Genomic DNA, 16263 nt, shown 5'->3' with positions numbered 1-16263 from the left:
AAAATTATAAAATTGTTTAAAACTCTGACTTGTTTTTTATTTAATAAACCTTTCGTATATGCTTAGGTATTATAAAAACTTAATTACTATTAGATTCATATTGCCATAGTATAATAAGTATTATGTTTCAGTCTTTTATTTATAATATTATGTAATAAAATCAGTAAGTTGTTTAAAATTGCTTACCATACAATATAAAATACTGGTTACAGAAATTGGCCCCACAAAAAAGGGTTTGGATCTTACACCATACAACTAAAATCAATCTTATTGTTGGTATGAAGTGAGGCGAGAAGGCAGGCATCTGCTGCCGCGCGATTGGTTCGTCAGTAAACCTCTCATTTTCCGTGCAGTACCTATGCGTAAATCGCCTCCACTTTATTCAAAACTCCTTACCAGAAACAAAAATGTATAAAGTACTAAAACATTGTATAACCTTACAAATAATTTCATTATGAAGTAGGTACAAAACGATCTATAATTAATTAAAATTAGATCTCATTGCATCACTAGAGTGGAGAGGAGGCAGCGAGTTGATAGTTCCAAACCACCTGTGAATGACCCATCATAAGAATTTCTATTTACACAACTGCTCAAAACAAGGAGTACAAAGTTTTCAGGGAACTTCTAAATGCCTCATCAGATTTGAATGTATAATCCTACCTATCCTAAGAATGCTTACATCATTCCGAGTGCCACAGGCTATAAAAAGAAATAATAAATATGGCAGCTGTCGGCTGGAATATTTTCCAGCCGATAGTGCTATACTGTGAATTCTTTTAGTAAAGAACCTAAATACGCTGCGGCTGCACTCCACTCTGACAGTGTGTATTGTGCCTTAGACTTCGCTCTTATGGTTCTTATTCTCTATTTGTTAACTAACTTGAGCGACATGCTCATCAGTTTTAAATTCCACACTAACATCACATACCTTGCTTGGTTTTGGATGAAGAAAAGCATAATAAACAACCATAAACACTAAACCCAACACATAAGGCACTACACACAACACTAACATTGGATAAAAATATATGGAAGACCTCATAAAGTTGTCTGCATAGACATACCAGAGTGCCATACATGTTATATTTTGTATGAAACATGTTGAATAGTATGCGGCGTACCTATATCTAGTTCTACCTTCTACAGGCAAGATGTATGTGAATAAGTATACAGCTCCCAGAGCCAGAGAGAATGATATTTGGCCGAGTTGGTTGTGGGAACAGAACGGAGACCGGTCAAAGAGCTGGAGCCAGGTGGTCATGACCAAGATGTGTATGGCACAAGCGAGCACGGTCCAGTATGGAAACAGGTAGGCGATGGCTGACATTGAAGTCACTCGGCTCACTGAAACAAATAATGAAAAAAATTATTGCAGGAGTATAGTGTAGTGTTGCGTGTTCAAACACGAATCTCTGCCTTTATTAATTTTTTAAACATTTTCGAGGTATCATGGGATCATTTGGGGTGCTGAGTACGAAAATGACATCAATTTTCAATGAAGCACCAATCTATTCTCACTTGAGCAGTATAACATAATACTCACAAGTGACCAGAAAGTGCCACAGCGTCTGCAGCGCAGTGCCCGGCCAGCTCATGTTGAGCTTGTCCTGCTGGGCAAAGCGCACCGCGCGCTGGTAGGCCGCGAGGCACCAGCCCATGCCCACTACTGAAGAGCTTATCGACAGAATTTGGTGGACTGGAAAAGAAATTATCCAGGTTAATTCACAATCACATAAAAAAACTTAAAGCACAATAATTAGTGATTTAAGGTGCATCAGGAAAGCTACTTGATCTATTATAAATAATGATAATGAAAATAGATTCAGTGAAGCAAAGTTGATATGTCAACTTGAGTAAATCTACACTTTGTCTGTCTGTCTTGTATATCAATATCGGTTTAGGAGTACAAGTGGCATGTGTTGAATTCTTACTATAGAATTCTGTGCACATGGATCTGGGAGCTCCCGTAAACGTGATGAGTAAATAGAACGGGATCACAACTGTCAGAGCTATAAGATGCAGAGAGTTGTCACTCACCGGCCAGGCGGTCGTACTGGCGCAGCAGCAGACTGGTCTGCAGCACCTGCTGCGGCGCGGCCTCCAGGAAACACTCGAACACGCGCAGCAGCGCCGCGTCCGAGTCCTCCTTCAGCATCAGCGCGTAGTACATGCGCTGCGAGGCCGCGTCGTGCGCGCGCGCCGCCCGCCGCGACTTCACTGCGTAACTGACACGTTTCTATGCTCAATCCCAATTCATTTAGGTTAATCATAAGAAAATTAAATGGAAATTTGAACTCAGCAAATCTACATTAAATACTAGATGAATTGATAACAATCAGATCCCTTTTTAAAGGTTATTAAAATGTAATTGATACCAACATGAGAGCGTCCGTGAAGCGCAGGATTGGTGCCATCTGCAGCACTAGGATGAAGATCCGTAGCCACTTCCTTTTAGTGAACTCATTGGTAACAGAATCCTGCTGTTTATCTTGGGCATACCTGAAAACATTGCCTAATAGTACAGATCTACGTCAATGTATCTATTTGTTTATTACTTCCAAGAAAATCCCTACCATTATGTGATTAATAGAGACGGGGTGACGACCGTCAATATTCAGTAATGACCAATGAGAAAAACCAAGCATTGTGAGCTTGAAGCTTTGAGGATTTTAAGTCAAGAACGTGACCTAAATGCTATTTATAATGTTCTACAAAGTATTTTATCATAGAATGACTCAACCTCACAGAGGAACAAGAAGTTTGAACTACTTACATTCTAATGGAGACAGCTGTGTTAACGAATGCTGGTAGGAGTATAAACGCTAAAGTCCACCCGAACTCCATCATTTTCCTCTCTAGGGAGTACCGCACCGCCACATTGATGTCGAGCCCTAAATCTACGAGATGTCCAACTATCGCAACCACATACAGAAAGAGATCGAAGTTTGTTATCGTAATGTTGCTCGGCATTCGATCCGGTTCGTCGTAAGAGTAGGCGCTTTGGAGCATTTTTCGCGCTGCTTTCGGCATTTTGATAATTATTTGGCTTGTTTTTATCGGTAAATTATTGCAATCATAATTATTCATAATAAAAAATAAACACAACAGCAGCTAACATCTCGCGGGTTTTTTGTGACATTGTTGACAAGTAGCAGACAAAAAATAAAAAGTTCCTGTCATATGTCACTTTGATTTTTCTACAGATATGTAAACCGAATTCAATCAAAAAAGTCAATGTGGGTAACTTTAGATTCACATGCGTTAATATATTATTTATTTATCATTTAATTAGAACGGACAAAGCCTAAGCTCAATCACACTGTACTCAAGTAAATATCATTTTAAAAAAGATCACGGCGGCCGGCCACGTCGTCGCTCGTTGCCACGGATTTCTTCTACATCTAGCTGCGCCCACAATGCCAAAGATCCGACCAGCGACCGATCAGACCATTGAGCATTAGTCTTACTTAAATAGTGAGTGTCGGACATACAAACAGGTTTCAATGATAAATTAAGGAAAATGATAAAACCATTCTAGTTAAACAGGTGCCTTCGTCTTTATATATTATTACATTAAAACATGGACCTACTAAGTAGGTACCTAATTACATAAATAGAATGACTGCTTATTTTAATACTACACAATCGGTTGTAGATAAATAAAATTCAACTAAATACCAGTCGATAAAATAATCATTTTTCCTCTGGGAACACGTAAAAAGTCGACTGGTTAATATTTTAGTTTCAAGATTTACGTGCCTGTAGTTAGGTACGTACCTACTTAATAAATAGCTTATTATAAGTCATGAGTATAATGTTTTCATAATATCATTAGACGTTAAATTCGCCGAAAGCAGCGTCAGCAAAAGCGATTGCGATGTCATGGACCTGAAATGAGATAAATTATTGTAACTAAGTATGATAAAGAACATCGCATACTGTTGGAATAATAGCAAACCGCAGGAGTGATGATCCTAGCAGCGGTAGATGGAATAAAAGGACCTAATAGTCAGGAGGTTGGCCTTTTCAGGAGATCGGGGGTCGACTCCCGGGCACGCACCTCTAACTTCTCGGAGTTATATACGTTTTAAGTAATTAATTATCACTTAGGTACTTTAGCGGTAGTGTTTGAAGTCTGTTAATTCGCACTGGGCCTGCGTGGCTGACTATAACCTTCTTATTCTGAGAGGTGACCCGTGGACAGTAGTGGGCCGGCGATGATTGATCATGATGATTATGATCGGCAACATCTACAGCAGCGCGTTTTGTTTTTCTATGCATGTATACAGATTTGGCGATTTTTCCGAAACTTCTGGACCGCTTTGCAAGATATTTTTCTCACAGAATTATTTCAAAAACGTTCAACTATTAATAAGGAATCTGCCTATGCAAAAACTGGCAAACAATCAAATTTATTAGACGATTGAAAAATCGAAAAATCAGCCCTAAGGATAACTACTAAAGTATGTACATAGGTACCCGTCATATTTCTGTTTCAGAATTTCAACCAATGGGGTCCATTTTTTGGAAAAAAGTGTGTCTTTGCAGCTTCGCCATGTGCCTTTTGTTAGATCCTCAATGGATGCGTTCACCACTTTCAGGAAGCCACACTTTTCTGTAATAAATAACTAGTATGTTTCAATCAATACCTAGGCACCTAATACGCGAATAAAATATTATAAATGCGAACAGCGAAAGTATGTTAGTAAGCAAAGTTTCTTGTCTGTTTGTTGGTTTATTAATTTGTCCTTCAGTCACGTCGCAACGGAGTAACAGATCCACGGAGTAACGGACTTATATACTACTAGAGGATGCCCGCGACTTCGTCCGCGTGGATTTAGGTTTTTAAAGATCCCGTGGGAACTGTTTGATTTTCCGGGATAAAAAGTTGCCTATGTCAATTACAGGGACGCAAGCTACCTCGGCACCAAATTTCATACGAATCGATCAAGCGGATGAGTATTTAGGAATCCCGCGGGAATCGTTTGTTTTTCCGAGATAAAAAGTAGCCTATGTCCTTCCCCGGAATGTATCCTAAGTCTGTACAAAATTTCATTAAAATCGGTTCAGTGGTTGAGCCGTGAAAGCGTAGCAGACAGACAGACAGATAGACACACTTTCGCATTTATAATATTAGTATGGATAGTAGATCCAAGTATTTTTTTGCATGGATGTCGTTAAAGACCTGGAGCGTGAAAGGACACAGTTATCTGCTAGTTTCGAGTAAGAAGACCATTGGCACTCTCTGGAGAAACAGGAAGAAGTCGCAGGCAAAAGCTAGTTCATAAGATTACTAGCAGTACAGTAGGGATAGTACCAGTTACATCTCGACAACGTTGACAGTTTTCGAATATCGAAACACAATGTAACGTCAAAAAAGTCGGAAGTTCGTACATAATATACGTAGATATCGTATGGTAGATGGTCCATATTATGCTTACAGCTAGCGCCCCAAGCGAAATACGAGTAAAAATCGTTAGTACCTACTGAAACTGAATGCACGAGTCGACTTTAAAACAAGGAAACTAAGGTCAATTTCACTCTAATTTTTTTTTAAGTTTTTTATTCCGATACAAGTTAGCCTTTGACTGCGATCTCACTTGGTGGTAGGGTATAATGAAGGCCAAGATGGAAGCGGACTAACTTGGAAGGGCTAACCGTACCTATCCCTGGTCAGTTTCTACGCGACATCGTACCGGAACGCTAAATTGCATAAGTGCTCGAAAATCTACGTCTTTCATTAGCTTAATGTGAAAACTCGTACTTATAACTGCTAATCGTACAGCAGCTTGATTCCGAAAAACCTGCATTATGACAATCGCAATCGTTGTGATTGGCTGAATTTAAGGAATTCTTGTTGCAACAATGCATTGTAGCCAATAGTGGGCGAGCGCCAACCAATCAGAGGTGATTGCGATCGTGACATTGTAGCTGTCATTCTACCGCAATAGAGCACCAGATTTATTTTCTTTTTTACCTGTGTACGCATCAACAAGAAGTTGCTCAAAGAAGTTCGGCACGAAGGAGTTGAGACACTTCGGAACTTCGTACAGCGACGCGTTCATCTTGCGCGCGTGTTGATTGGTCTTGATCTCCACTATGGACACCAGACTCTCTTGCATTGTTTCGTTGAAGCTATAACATTGCAATACACTATTACTCAAGATAGAGTTCAAAACGAAAACCCAACTACTCCCTAAACGAAATGAAAATAATATACTAATTGTTTTTCTGTCGCTTGGTAGGTATATTTTAATATTGTAGTTACCTACTAGTTAGTTACATATTTTATAAACTCAGAATTTTCTCCTCTTGGGTCAAATACACCCCACTCGATAGGATAGCATAAAAAATTCAGACTCTCACTTTTTTGGATACAACATCCACTTTATTGATTTTGGTCATATAAAATACTAGGTGATGCCCGCGACTTCGTTCGCGGGGATGTAGTTTCTTGAAAATCCCGTGGGAACTCTTTGATTTTCCGGGATAAAAAGTAGCCTATGTGCTAATCCAGAGTATAATCTATCTCCGTTCTAAATTTCAGCCCAATCCGTCCAGTAGTTTTAGCGTTTATTAGTGTGATGTGATAGTGTGATAGACTATATGACCTGAACCTTAATAATAAAATCAGCTCAACTTCGTCGGCTCTAAGCACCTAATTCGTCATCATCATTATCACGTAGGATATGTCAGATACATACAGAACAGCTTGATGCAGGATGCAGTGAGCAGCAGCGACCTCATCGGGCAACTCGTTGTGGCACTTGTGGACGGTGTGGAAGAGCCGCACGTCCTGAAAGTTTCTGATGAGGAAGTGGAAGTCACTACGCAGATGCTCCAGCTTTTCCGCCGGCCCTGAGAGGCAGTGCTCTGTTATGTCTATCATCTGTGTAAAGAGGTTGAAGGTAAACTTGAAACAATGAAAGTAAACTAACTGTTAAGCTGATTTATCCAACTTCTATGGTTATAAATGGACTCGCAGCGAATCCATTGACATCAATGGACAATAGTCGTCTAGCGGCGACACAAAAATTATCGCTGTCAGCGTAGCTATGAGGGTGTCCGATGACAGGTCGAGATTTACGCCCGAATTTCTAAAAGCCTGGTCTGATAACCATGTAACCTGTGTCGGATAGAAAAAAGGCATGTCGACCACAGAATATGCATTCTATAATACAAGGAGCGGTATCAAGCACGAAAGTCTATTTGCAGCCAAGCGCTAAGCTAAAAATAAGAAAAAAACTAGAAATCCTTACCTCTTCCAGCGTAATAACATAATTGGTGAAGTCATGGAAGTATTTGATCTTGTAAAACTTGATGACGGCTCCGCGCAGCTTCTTAGCCATCTCAGTGTTCATGATGCGCACCAGGTCGAGGAAGGTGTCCATCACGAGGAGAGACGTGTTCTTGAGCTGGTTGTAGTTGTTACGACCCTGGAGGAACAGGCTTCTGGCTACGTCGTATGCTTCACGCACTAGGTGGTATTTTTTGTCTATTTTATGAACGTCTTTTGTACACTGAAAAGAATGCAGAAGCGTGACACATGATTGAAGTAGGTACTACTTCAACGCTAACTGCATGCTCGGTCGAACACGCCTTGCTCTGACCTAAAAGCGTGTTCCTACTTCCTTTTGTCTGGATGTCACTGGTCTGCCACTCAGGCCAATTCTGTGTATGCACATGTGATTGAGATGGCTACATGCTCTGGCCATTGACACTAGACGAGCAGGTGGTCAAGTTGAAGACTGTCTATGGACTGTCTATGGATGCTGGTGATAATAACTGGAACCCATGTGGCTTAACGTGCTCCCCGATGCTCGGAGCATAGGTAAAGGTCATCCATCCAATAAACTGACTTGCTTACTTATACGTACAATAGGTAGTCGTTAAGGCACCACACCCATTGATATAGTCAAAAGGGCGGATTTTACTAGCTAAAGCCCTACTATCCTCAAAATACTCGTAACTACTTAGTAATATTTTAGAAAATACGTGTCGCATCTCTAATATGCCATAGGTCTTTCTTTTTGATAAAATAAGTATGCAATAATAAACTTACATCTCTAAAACAAATTAACAATAATATACAAACGGCCACACCGCTTACTCTATTTACAAAATTGTTCATTTCGATAATTCAGTAAAAATGAAGCTTAGAAAATAATATATTAATTAATATCTAGTTACGTAAAGTAAGTCTGTAGTAAAATATTGAGTACAAAATGAATAAAAAGTAAATTACGCAATCCTGCAATTTCGCTCGGGTGACCACTTTGAAGCGCTGGGCGCGACGACTGTACCATTTTTCACAAGTTTGCATTTCCTGAAGTCGATCGACGTTATCGAGATATTAAAACTCTTACTAGGTAGGTATTTTAAGTAGGCAGCGTGGTTTGCTCGGTCTATTCGGTTGCACGTACGGCGTAGCTTACCAAGGGCCTATATTTCGTACGAGATTTATCTTAAATAAGTTTATTTTATGGTAGCCCTACCGTAGTATCGTCACATCAATAACGAATGTTTTACGGGCATCAAAAATTAATAGAATTTACGATTTGATTACAAACAGCGTACGCTCAAGTACCGATCGTTGTACAATGCATACAATCGTTGTACAAAATATCATGAGGAAACCTGTATCGAGAGTACTCCATAATGTTCTCAAAGGTGTGTGAAGTCTGCTAATCTGCACTAGGCCAGCGTGGTAGACTATAGCCTAAAGCCTTCTCATTCTGAGTGGAAACCTGTACCCTGTAGTGCGCCAGTAATAGCTTGATGATGATGAAATTTAGTTAAGAAAAGTCAGTCAAAGTTTACTTAGAGATTAAGAAATCAGTCCTTAGATAAAATGAAAAACAATTATTGTTGTAGGTATTTTTCATTTTATTAAATTAGTAGGTATGATATATTTTACAAAATGTACGTATTATAATAATAATTTTTAACATTTATTGCCATCGTCGGCTGTTTGGTATTAATTAACAATTAACAACAATAATATAATTTGCCGATATAGTCGATTTGACAGTGGTTCTTAACCTATATGCTTGAGCCTTGTGTATACCTGGAAAAAACAAATTTCATGATGTATTATTTCCTATCCTACTAATATTATACGCGAAGGTTTTATGTTTGGATGGATGTATGGATGTTTGTTACTCCTTCACGCAAAAACTACTGGACGGATTTGGCTGAAAATTAGAATGGAGATAGATTATACCCTGGATTAACACATAGGCTACTTTTTATCCTGGAAAATTAAAGAATTCCTACGGGATTTAAAAAAAAAACTATATCCACGCGAACGAAGTCGCGGGCATCAGCTAATTTTTAATAATAAAGACAAAAAACTCAGTGGGCGTTAGGCCACGATGGCCCATGTCACACATTTAGACATTTGATGCTTCGCTTGACATCTGCCAGTGTAAGTGAAGCCTTGAGGTTTTATTACCAAGTTTCAAAACTATTGTGACTATGATATACAAACATAGCCTCACCCTCAGTGCAGGACCTTGTTGAAGGCGCCATATGCTGACTCCAGGTCAAACACCAGCTGCCGCACCTGGCCTTCAGTGAGCTCGTCTGAGGCCGACATCTCAGACAACTTATCCAGCCACTCTTGCACCTGTGAGAAAAGACAAGTATAGTAATACCACTTTTACAAGTCGCGTGGGTAAAATTCGTTTGCGCAGAAAAGCGCAGCGTAACGTCGACTAAAACTGAACGCAAACCAAGGAAATACAGACCTTTTTGCTTGCGACGTTAAGATTTTAAACATAAGAACAGCACAGACTCGTGCTGTCTTGCTCATAATTCACAGACGGGCGCGCGTTATGATTGGCTGCTCAGCCCGAGCTGGATCCATGTACACGATCCAGCTCGGGTTGGATCATGTACATGGATTGTGACTGGCGAGGGGTATACTCGTACCTTAAGCTTGCTTGCTCGGGCAGTAATTCGCGTCTGTCCATTATATCACGCAACTTAGGTTGGATTATGTCTATGACTTGACACTGGCAAAGAGGTGTGAGGGGGAGTGGAAGAGAGAAGGGGAGTGAAAGGGAGATGGGGAGTGAAAGGGAGAGGGGGAGTGGAAGGGAGAGGGGGAGTGGAAGGGAGAGGGGGTGAATGGAAAGGAGAGGGGATGGCAATATATTCAGTCCAAGGTATCGTGCAGCTCAGGTTAAATTAGGTCTATGGCTTGTCACTGGGGAGGGAAGTGAGGGATATACTCTCACCTTGAGCTTGCCTTCGAAGTCCTCGGGCAGCATTTCGAGGCGGTCCATGGTGTCGCGCAGGTCGCGCAACTCGGGCTGGATCATGTCCATTGCACGGAACTCCAGCCGCAGCTTGTCCATCAGAGTGATGAACAGCTGGAAAAAGTATTAAAGGAAAACTTTATCACACGAGGAACATGTAGGTACTCTATCCAGGGAGAGAAGATAGTATCGGGCTCTCTCTGTTACGTAATCCCATACAAATAACAGAGGCAAAAAACTCATTGAGCATTAACCATTTTGAATCACAAACTACATTATAAATATCTACAGGTATAAGTAATAATTTGTAGTGTGTAAAGCGTTAATGTAGTTATACTCACAGACACAATCTCAGCAATGTATTTGTTGGTGTTGCCTTTATCATCCTTGATCAGGTTTGGCTTGTTCTCGCGTATCCTCTCCAATGCTGCCGGGCAGTCCAACTGTTGGCAAAGCAATACTTATGCAATTGGCTTTAATTATCTATCATTGGCAAACATACTATCTATAGACTATATTACTATCAGGTACCTAAGGAAGGTCATTAATGTAAGTGAGGAAGAGAAGAGGTCCTAAAATGCAACCCTGCAGGACCCCTATGTAAGGATAATAGTAAAACATCAGTTTTAGTCAGACAAAGACAGCATGGATTAGGTTTTAAAAATCCTATGGGAATTCTTTGATTTTTGGGAGAAAAAGTAGTTTATGTATCAGGGAATAAGCCATCTCCATTCTACAGCCAAATCGATTTGTTCACTGTAGTGTGAAAGAGTAAGAAACGCCCATATTTTTACCTTTATATATGAAAATAGAGTAACATAGCTGAACAAGACACAAGAAGTTCTTCTTAATGGAAAGATGTCTCACTCAAGTCTCAACCTTAACTTTAATGAGTCAAAAGTGAAGTGGACTGTGGCATCTCTACTCTCTACATTTGAAACTAGATATTGTCAGTCGCCACATAGTATTCATAATCTAACAGACTTTTCTCTACAGTTCAAGTTGCAAGATAAAAAGATTACCTCATAGCTCAATTGTGAGGAAGCCTTACCCTGAACTTGGTAACAAATGCCTCAATGGTGGGGAAGTCGTCACCCTGAACCTGCTTGAAAGCCACGCGGTACTGCACCAGCAGGCGGCTGCAGGCGGCCGTGTACTCCTGCGCGCGCACGCAGTCCCTCATGTAGGCCTTCTCCAGGTGCTGGAGGGTGCTCACCACAGCGTACAACTCTGCCATGTTGTCGTGCCTAGAATATGTTTAGAGTTAGACCAGTGAATGACAAAACACAGAAGAGAATTTTAGATTAGATTCAAAATAGTTCAAAAAATTGGCAATATGAAGATAAAAAAGTGTGGACTACTTACAGGAAATCTATGTCCAGCAAAATCTAGAAGTCAGAACTCTAAATTGGATTGATGCCTAAGTAACTAGTGTTAGAAGGCTTCTTCCTATTAAACTGTAACTAATGGGTACATACCACGAATAATTTGATGGTCGCTAAACCACAAAATAAACCTAAAATAGATTTGTTCATCTACTAATTTATCTCCATTTCCAGCAAATAGTTATAATACAATTACTATGTTGAATTCATTGTCTTAACCATATTTTTATGGAAGCACTGATTGTACCTACTGCCTAGATACTACTATAATATAATATGTACCTATTTCACTCCAGTAAAACCGAATAAATGACTCACTTTTCTCTCTCCCGTGCATTTCTGTAAAGCCTGACTTCTTCATACAGTTCCGGCCTTGTGTCTAAAGAATAAAACGGATGATATTATAACAAATGCACCAAAAAACCAAAACTTGTATTCATAATAGAAATAATAAACTGATGATGACTAAATACCTTGCATGATTGTTTCCTTTAGAAAAATCTGTCTCTTGACTCTCTGACGAGATCAATAACTTGGTATTGTTTACAAATTACGTTATGTCGGTACGTAATTAACTAAATTTGAATCAACTTTTATAAGAATTCCAAGTATTTCAATTTGAAACACAGAGTACTTTAGTAAACACTTGAAAATCGAAGATCGAAGAAATCAATCGAAAACAACCAAACTTTTTATTTTGATTTTGAAAGTGACACCACAGTGACACTGACAGTAATTGATGATGACTTTGACATTAATCATAGACAAATTTTATACTTCTAAATTCCAAAAAGCAACGCGTCTGGATGAGAAGGCTCAAACGCTGACTCTCTGTTGAAGTAGGATTACGGCTGCTTCTCTGCCATAGTATTAGCCCTTTTGGTCGTAAAACCATCGAGGGTCACCAAATGCTTGTCAATTATTTTTAATATATTGTTCTTTTTCCTTATCCTTATCGGATGAGTTGACGAATCATAGGCAGAATGTTCTTCAAGGATAAAATGACAGAATATTGTTTTTATATTAAAAAGAGCCAGTCCCATTTTATGAGTCAAGGCAAAGTAGTTTGAATTGCTTGACGACTTTCTTCTTTTTGCACTATGGTGAATTCGGCACCGAACTTTTAATATTATTATTGAGATTTTTAAATATCTACAAGTATAGTTAATAAAATCTCAGGAAATAAAATTATACGATAAATTTTATTTAATTTTTACTTTTAAGTTGTGTATTTTTTGTGAGTGTAGCGTTTTTTAATTGGCATTTTTTAAACATGACGTAATGATTCAACATGGCGGATGACGCGAGCTTCCCTGCCCTTGCCCCGCAGATTGTAGTTTCTTCGGTTGGGCAACGTAACTGCCGCTCGTCTCGAATGATTTCACATTGCGATGAATGAAAATAATAATCGCGGTGAATAGTCGCTTCAAAAGTTGCACCTAAAAACTTGTTTTCTTGACCAAAAGTGTTTGTGCATGTGAGTTCCAAAGGTGGATTCGTGGTGATTGAGTGGTATCCAGTTCTACCTTTACAATCGTGAACTACTCATGTTTACGTGCTGAAACACGGCACAGTGAAGTTCTGGACCTCTCCAGCTTTCCAGTTGTCCCTTTAATGGGATCTTGTTAATCTACAGGTCAGTGGTTGTACGCTATTTTTTCTTATCAACGTTCCAAAACAACTGGTACCTATCTGAAGTTGTTGTTGCTTATTTTACGCGAGTGTTTAGTGAAAATTTGAGGAATTGCATATTTTCTAAATATATGATTAGTAGGTATGCTTGCGAAATCGAATGTTTATATTTTTCTTATTGGGAATGTTTCGCAACCTCAGCAGTTAATACACGGTCGTTCTGTAGGGCCACAGCGCTGGGCGCGGCGGCTGTGGCCTACTTTTTATGGAGTACTTACTACTTTACTGAGCGACTCCTCACCATAATCATGTTTATACGACTTACTTCACGGTAAAAACTTATCAGTAGGCAAAATGGTAATAAACTAAACATAATGTTATGGATATTGTATGAAGTACCTACTGTGAACAGTTCCAGTCAAGAGTCTTTGTGATAACATAAATATGCAAGAAGTTTTTAAGAAAATAATTATAAGAAATGTACGTAACGTTTATTGTAAGGAAACAGGCAATTATTTCTGTTTATATGCAGCAATCTTTAAACCTCAAAGCCATTGTTGATTCAACTTTTACAGTCTAAGAGGGATTTATTTGTATGAAGTAATACCTGATTATTCATTAAGTAGAACTAAAAACTAATGTCATTGATTGTATTGTGGTAGCTAGTTATTTAAAGTTATGGTTGTTAACAACAATAGCTATTAAAAACCAGTTGCATGTGGCTGACAAGCAACAAGCACTCGATTATCTATTTAGAAGCACATTATTCCATAATTGTGGACATGTTGTTTGGTAAAGTTAAATAGTTTTCACTACTGAACTCACTGAAGTATTGTGCTAGTTCAGTTCAAAGAACACATAAGTCAATGGACCGATTCTTAGTAAAATACAAATCTAATAACTTTTGATTTTCTGGGATAAAAAGTAGTATAAAACTCTCCAGGATGCAATCAATTGTCAAAATTGGTTAATCAGATGAGCTGTGGAAGGTAGCAGATAGACAGATGGATAGGTACATACTTTTGTATCACAGTAATATTATAAAGGCGAAAGTTTGTTTGTGTGTGTAAGTTTGTTATTCTTTCAGTCAAAAACTACTGGACGGAATTGACTGTTTGGAATGGAGATAGATTATACCATGGATTATCTAAATCCAATAGTTTTTATCCCGGAAAATGAAAGAGGTCGTACGGGATTTATATAAAAAGCCTCATTGACGCAGATAAAGTTGGAAGTATCAGCTAATTTATAATATTACTTAGGGACTGTTTCACATCTTCCAGATAATCTGTCAAAATGTCAAATTTATCCATTCGAAGAAGATAAAGTTTATCTGGTGGATGTGTATCAGGCCATTAGTATCATAATAATTTAGATATTGTATTATACATAAGATAATGTAATTAATTTATGATCACAAAATACATTGATTTTTATGATTACAAATTGGAGCAGAATTCATTCAGTAATTAGGGTCACAAGGGGAGATACCAAATTACAAAGCAACATTTTTGAATGGAGCTCAGGCCATACAATTGTTGCAACAAGTGATCAGACCTTGGCACAATGTAGCCTCAACCTTTTATTTAACTCAAATTGGCCCGGTGACATCATGGATGCATTGGGCTCTAGCCTTCCTGGTGATGTCATCATAGTTTTGTGATCAAATTCATTGAGATCATTGATTCTATTACTTAAATAATATAATTGAATAATGTGTTTGTGTGTGTGTGTGTCGTGTAGGGTTGTCACTATTATGGTTTTGTAATTCTATAAATGTTAAAGCATGTATGTTTATAATAATGTATGTTACGATTATTAAATGACTATGACTGTGACTAGCATAGCTTTGCATAGGCTAGTTAGTACTGTATAAGTACTAAGGTTCTATGCCAGGTACGTACCTCTAACTTTTCATAGAGACTAACAATTAAATATCAATTGCAATCTGCACTTGGCCAGCATGGCAGACTTTGGCGTAAAGCGGACTTATTCTGAGTAAACCTATGTTCGTAGTGAGCTGTTGATGAGTTGATCATGATGAAGACGAAGAAATATGTACTCACAACAATCATGCGGTTGAGCACAATAATATTACCTGAATAAAGCAACAAACAAGGTGACTTCCATTCAAGACGAGGCTGTTTCACAGTATAAGGAGAGACACAGTACCGAGGCCTTAGATCTTGTGATAAATGACAACCACAACAACTCTGCCATAGGTCTGGAAATATGTACTGGGGCCGCGCGCGCTGCCTCGGGTAGCTCCCTTACCGCACGATTGCTCTAGCTTCTGGTATTTGTCGAACCTCTGGTGGTGTAGGTTGGTAGTATTATTTATAGTGCGATTTAGATCATTAAAGCAGAATTTTCAGATAATATCAGGTAGTTTGGGAAGTGGTAACCCTTGTTCTAGAGCAGGGTATGATATCCGTTATTCCAGTCAGTTTCTCTACTTCCGTTCAAGATGAGGCCATATAGTGTTGCCACATTATTTATATTTTATAGCGTGATTTAGATCAAAAGCAGAACTCGGATATCAGGAAGTTTGGGAAGTGGGAACCCTTGTTTTAGAGCAGGGTATAATGTCTGTTATGCTGGTCAGTTTCTCAACTTCCGTTTAAGATGAGGCCATGTGGTGTTGCCACATTATTTATAGCGTGATTTAGATCAAAAGAAGAACCCAGATATCAGGAAGTTTGGGAACTGGGCACCCTTGTTTTAGAGCAGGGTATAAGAAAGAAAGAAAGAAAGAAAGAAAACTTTTTTTATTTGATCACATTACAATACAATATATCTTAAAACTAATTGAATGAATATCTACATAATAATATTATACTTATAAGTTAACATATACTAAAATTAAAATGTCCCATGTGACCAAATATAGGTCTCCCACTCAGCATAATGCTGCAGCAAGCTGCAGCGCTGGTTTTCAGTGGGAGCCTTAAAGAGTGAGGTCACGGACTACAAGTTACCTA

At 38.8% G+C, this 16263-nt stretch overlaps 5 protein-coding genes across 9 annotated transcripts in view; 2 read left to right on the top strand and 3 right to left on the bottom strand.

The window, feature by feature from the left end:
* LOC123865502 (actin-related protein 8) overlaps nucleotides 1-16263 on the top strand; it is a 32572-nt gene that overhangs the window by 2214 nt on the left and 14095 nt on the right. The window lies entirely within an intron of this gene.
* LOC123865504 (XK-related protein 6) lies at nucleotides 145-15374 on the bottom strand. 2 transcript variants are annotated; one of them, XM_045906564.1, is made up of 7 exons: nucleotides 15370-15374; nucleotides 7851-7861; nucleotides 2777-3057; nucleotides 2383-2502; nucleotides 2041-2228; nucleotides 1547-1699; nucleotides 145-1347 (listed from the first exon to the last, which is right to left on the bottom strand). In XM_045906564.1, exons 3-7 carry the CDS (start codon nucleotides 3031-3033, stop codon nucleotides 875-877), a joined length of 1191 nt encoding a protein of 396 aa, XP_045762520.1. In that variant the 5' UTR covers nucleotides 3034-3057; nucleotides 7851-7861; nucleotides 15370-15374; the 3' UTR covers nucleotides 145-874. The 2 variants fall into 2 exon arrangements, with proteins under 2 accessions (XP_045762520.1, XP_045762519.1); XM_045906563.1 differs by lacking the exons at nucleotides 7851-7861; nucleotides 15370-15374 and having other exon boundaries at nucleotides 2777-3158.
* On the bottom strand, nucleotides 3472-8283 carry LOC123865507. The gene is made up of 6 exons (XM_045906566.1): nucleotides 8066-8283; nucleotides 7263-7523; nucleotides 6708-6892; nucleotides 5981-6138; nucleotides 4483-4618; nucleotides 3472-3891 (listed from the first exon to the last, which is right to left on the bottom strand). The coding sequence occupies exons 1-6, from the start codon at nucleotides 8132-8134 to the stop codon at nucleotides 3807-3809; spliced, it is 894 nt and encodes a 297-aa protein (XP_045762522.1). The 5' UTR covers nucleotides 8135-8283; the 3' UTR covers nucleotides 3472-3806.
* LOC123865508 (vacuolar protein sorting-associated protein 28 homolog) lies at nucleotides 8888-12363 on the bottom strand. 2 transcript variants are annotated; one of them, XM_045906569.1, is made up of 7 exons: nucleotides 12124-12363; nucleotides 11969-12029; nucleotides 11317-11512; nucleotides 10607-10708; nucleotides 10245-10379; nucleotides 9494-9631; nucleotides 8888-9059 (listed from the first exon to the last, which is right to left on the bottom strand). In XM_045906569.1, exons 1-6 carry the CDS (start codon nucleotides 12128-12130, stop codon nucleotides 9506-9508), a joined length of 627 nt encoding a protein of 208 aa, XP_045762525.1. In that variant the 5' UTR covers nucleotides 12131-12363; the 3' UTR covers nucleotides 8888-9059; nucleotides 9494-9505. The 2 variants fall into 2 exon arrangements, with proteins under 2 accessions (XP_045762525.1, XP_045762523.1); XM_045906567.1 differs by having other exon boundaries at nucleotides 8888-9070; nucleotides 9504-9631; nucleotides 12124-12362.
* The window catches only part of LOC123865501 (protein 4.1 homolog), an 89078-nt gene continuing 85743 nt past the window's right edge, over nucleotides 12929-16263 (top strand). For all 3 annotated transcript variants that reach the window (XM_045906557.1, XM_045906556.1, XM_045906554.1), the window contains exon 1: nucleotides 12929-13286. The gene's annotated coding sequence lies outside the window, so the exon portion shown is untranslated. The remainder of the gene's footprint in view (nucleotides 13287-16263) is intronic.

Source organism: Maniola jurtina, chromosome 5 (assembly GCF_905333055.1).
Source record: "Maniola jurtina chromosome 5, ilManJurt1.1, whole genome shotgun sequence".
Classification (NCBI taxonomy): Eukaryota; Metazoa; Arthropoda; class Insecta; order Lepidoptera; family Nymphalidae; genus Maniola; species Maniola jurtina.
The sequence above is the reverse complement of the archived record's forward strand: the minus strand, read 5'-3'. Positions and strand labels throughout refer to the sequence as shown.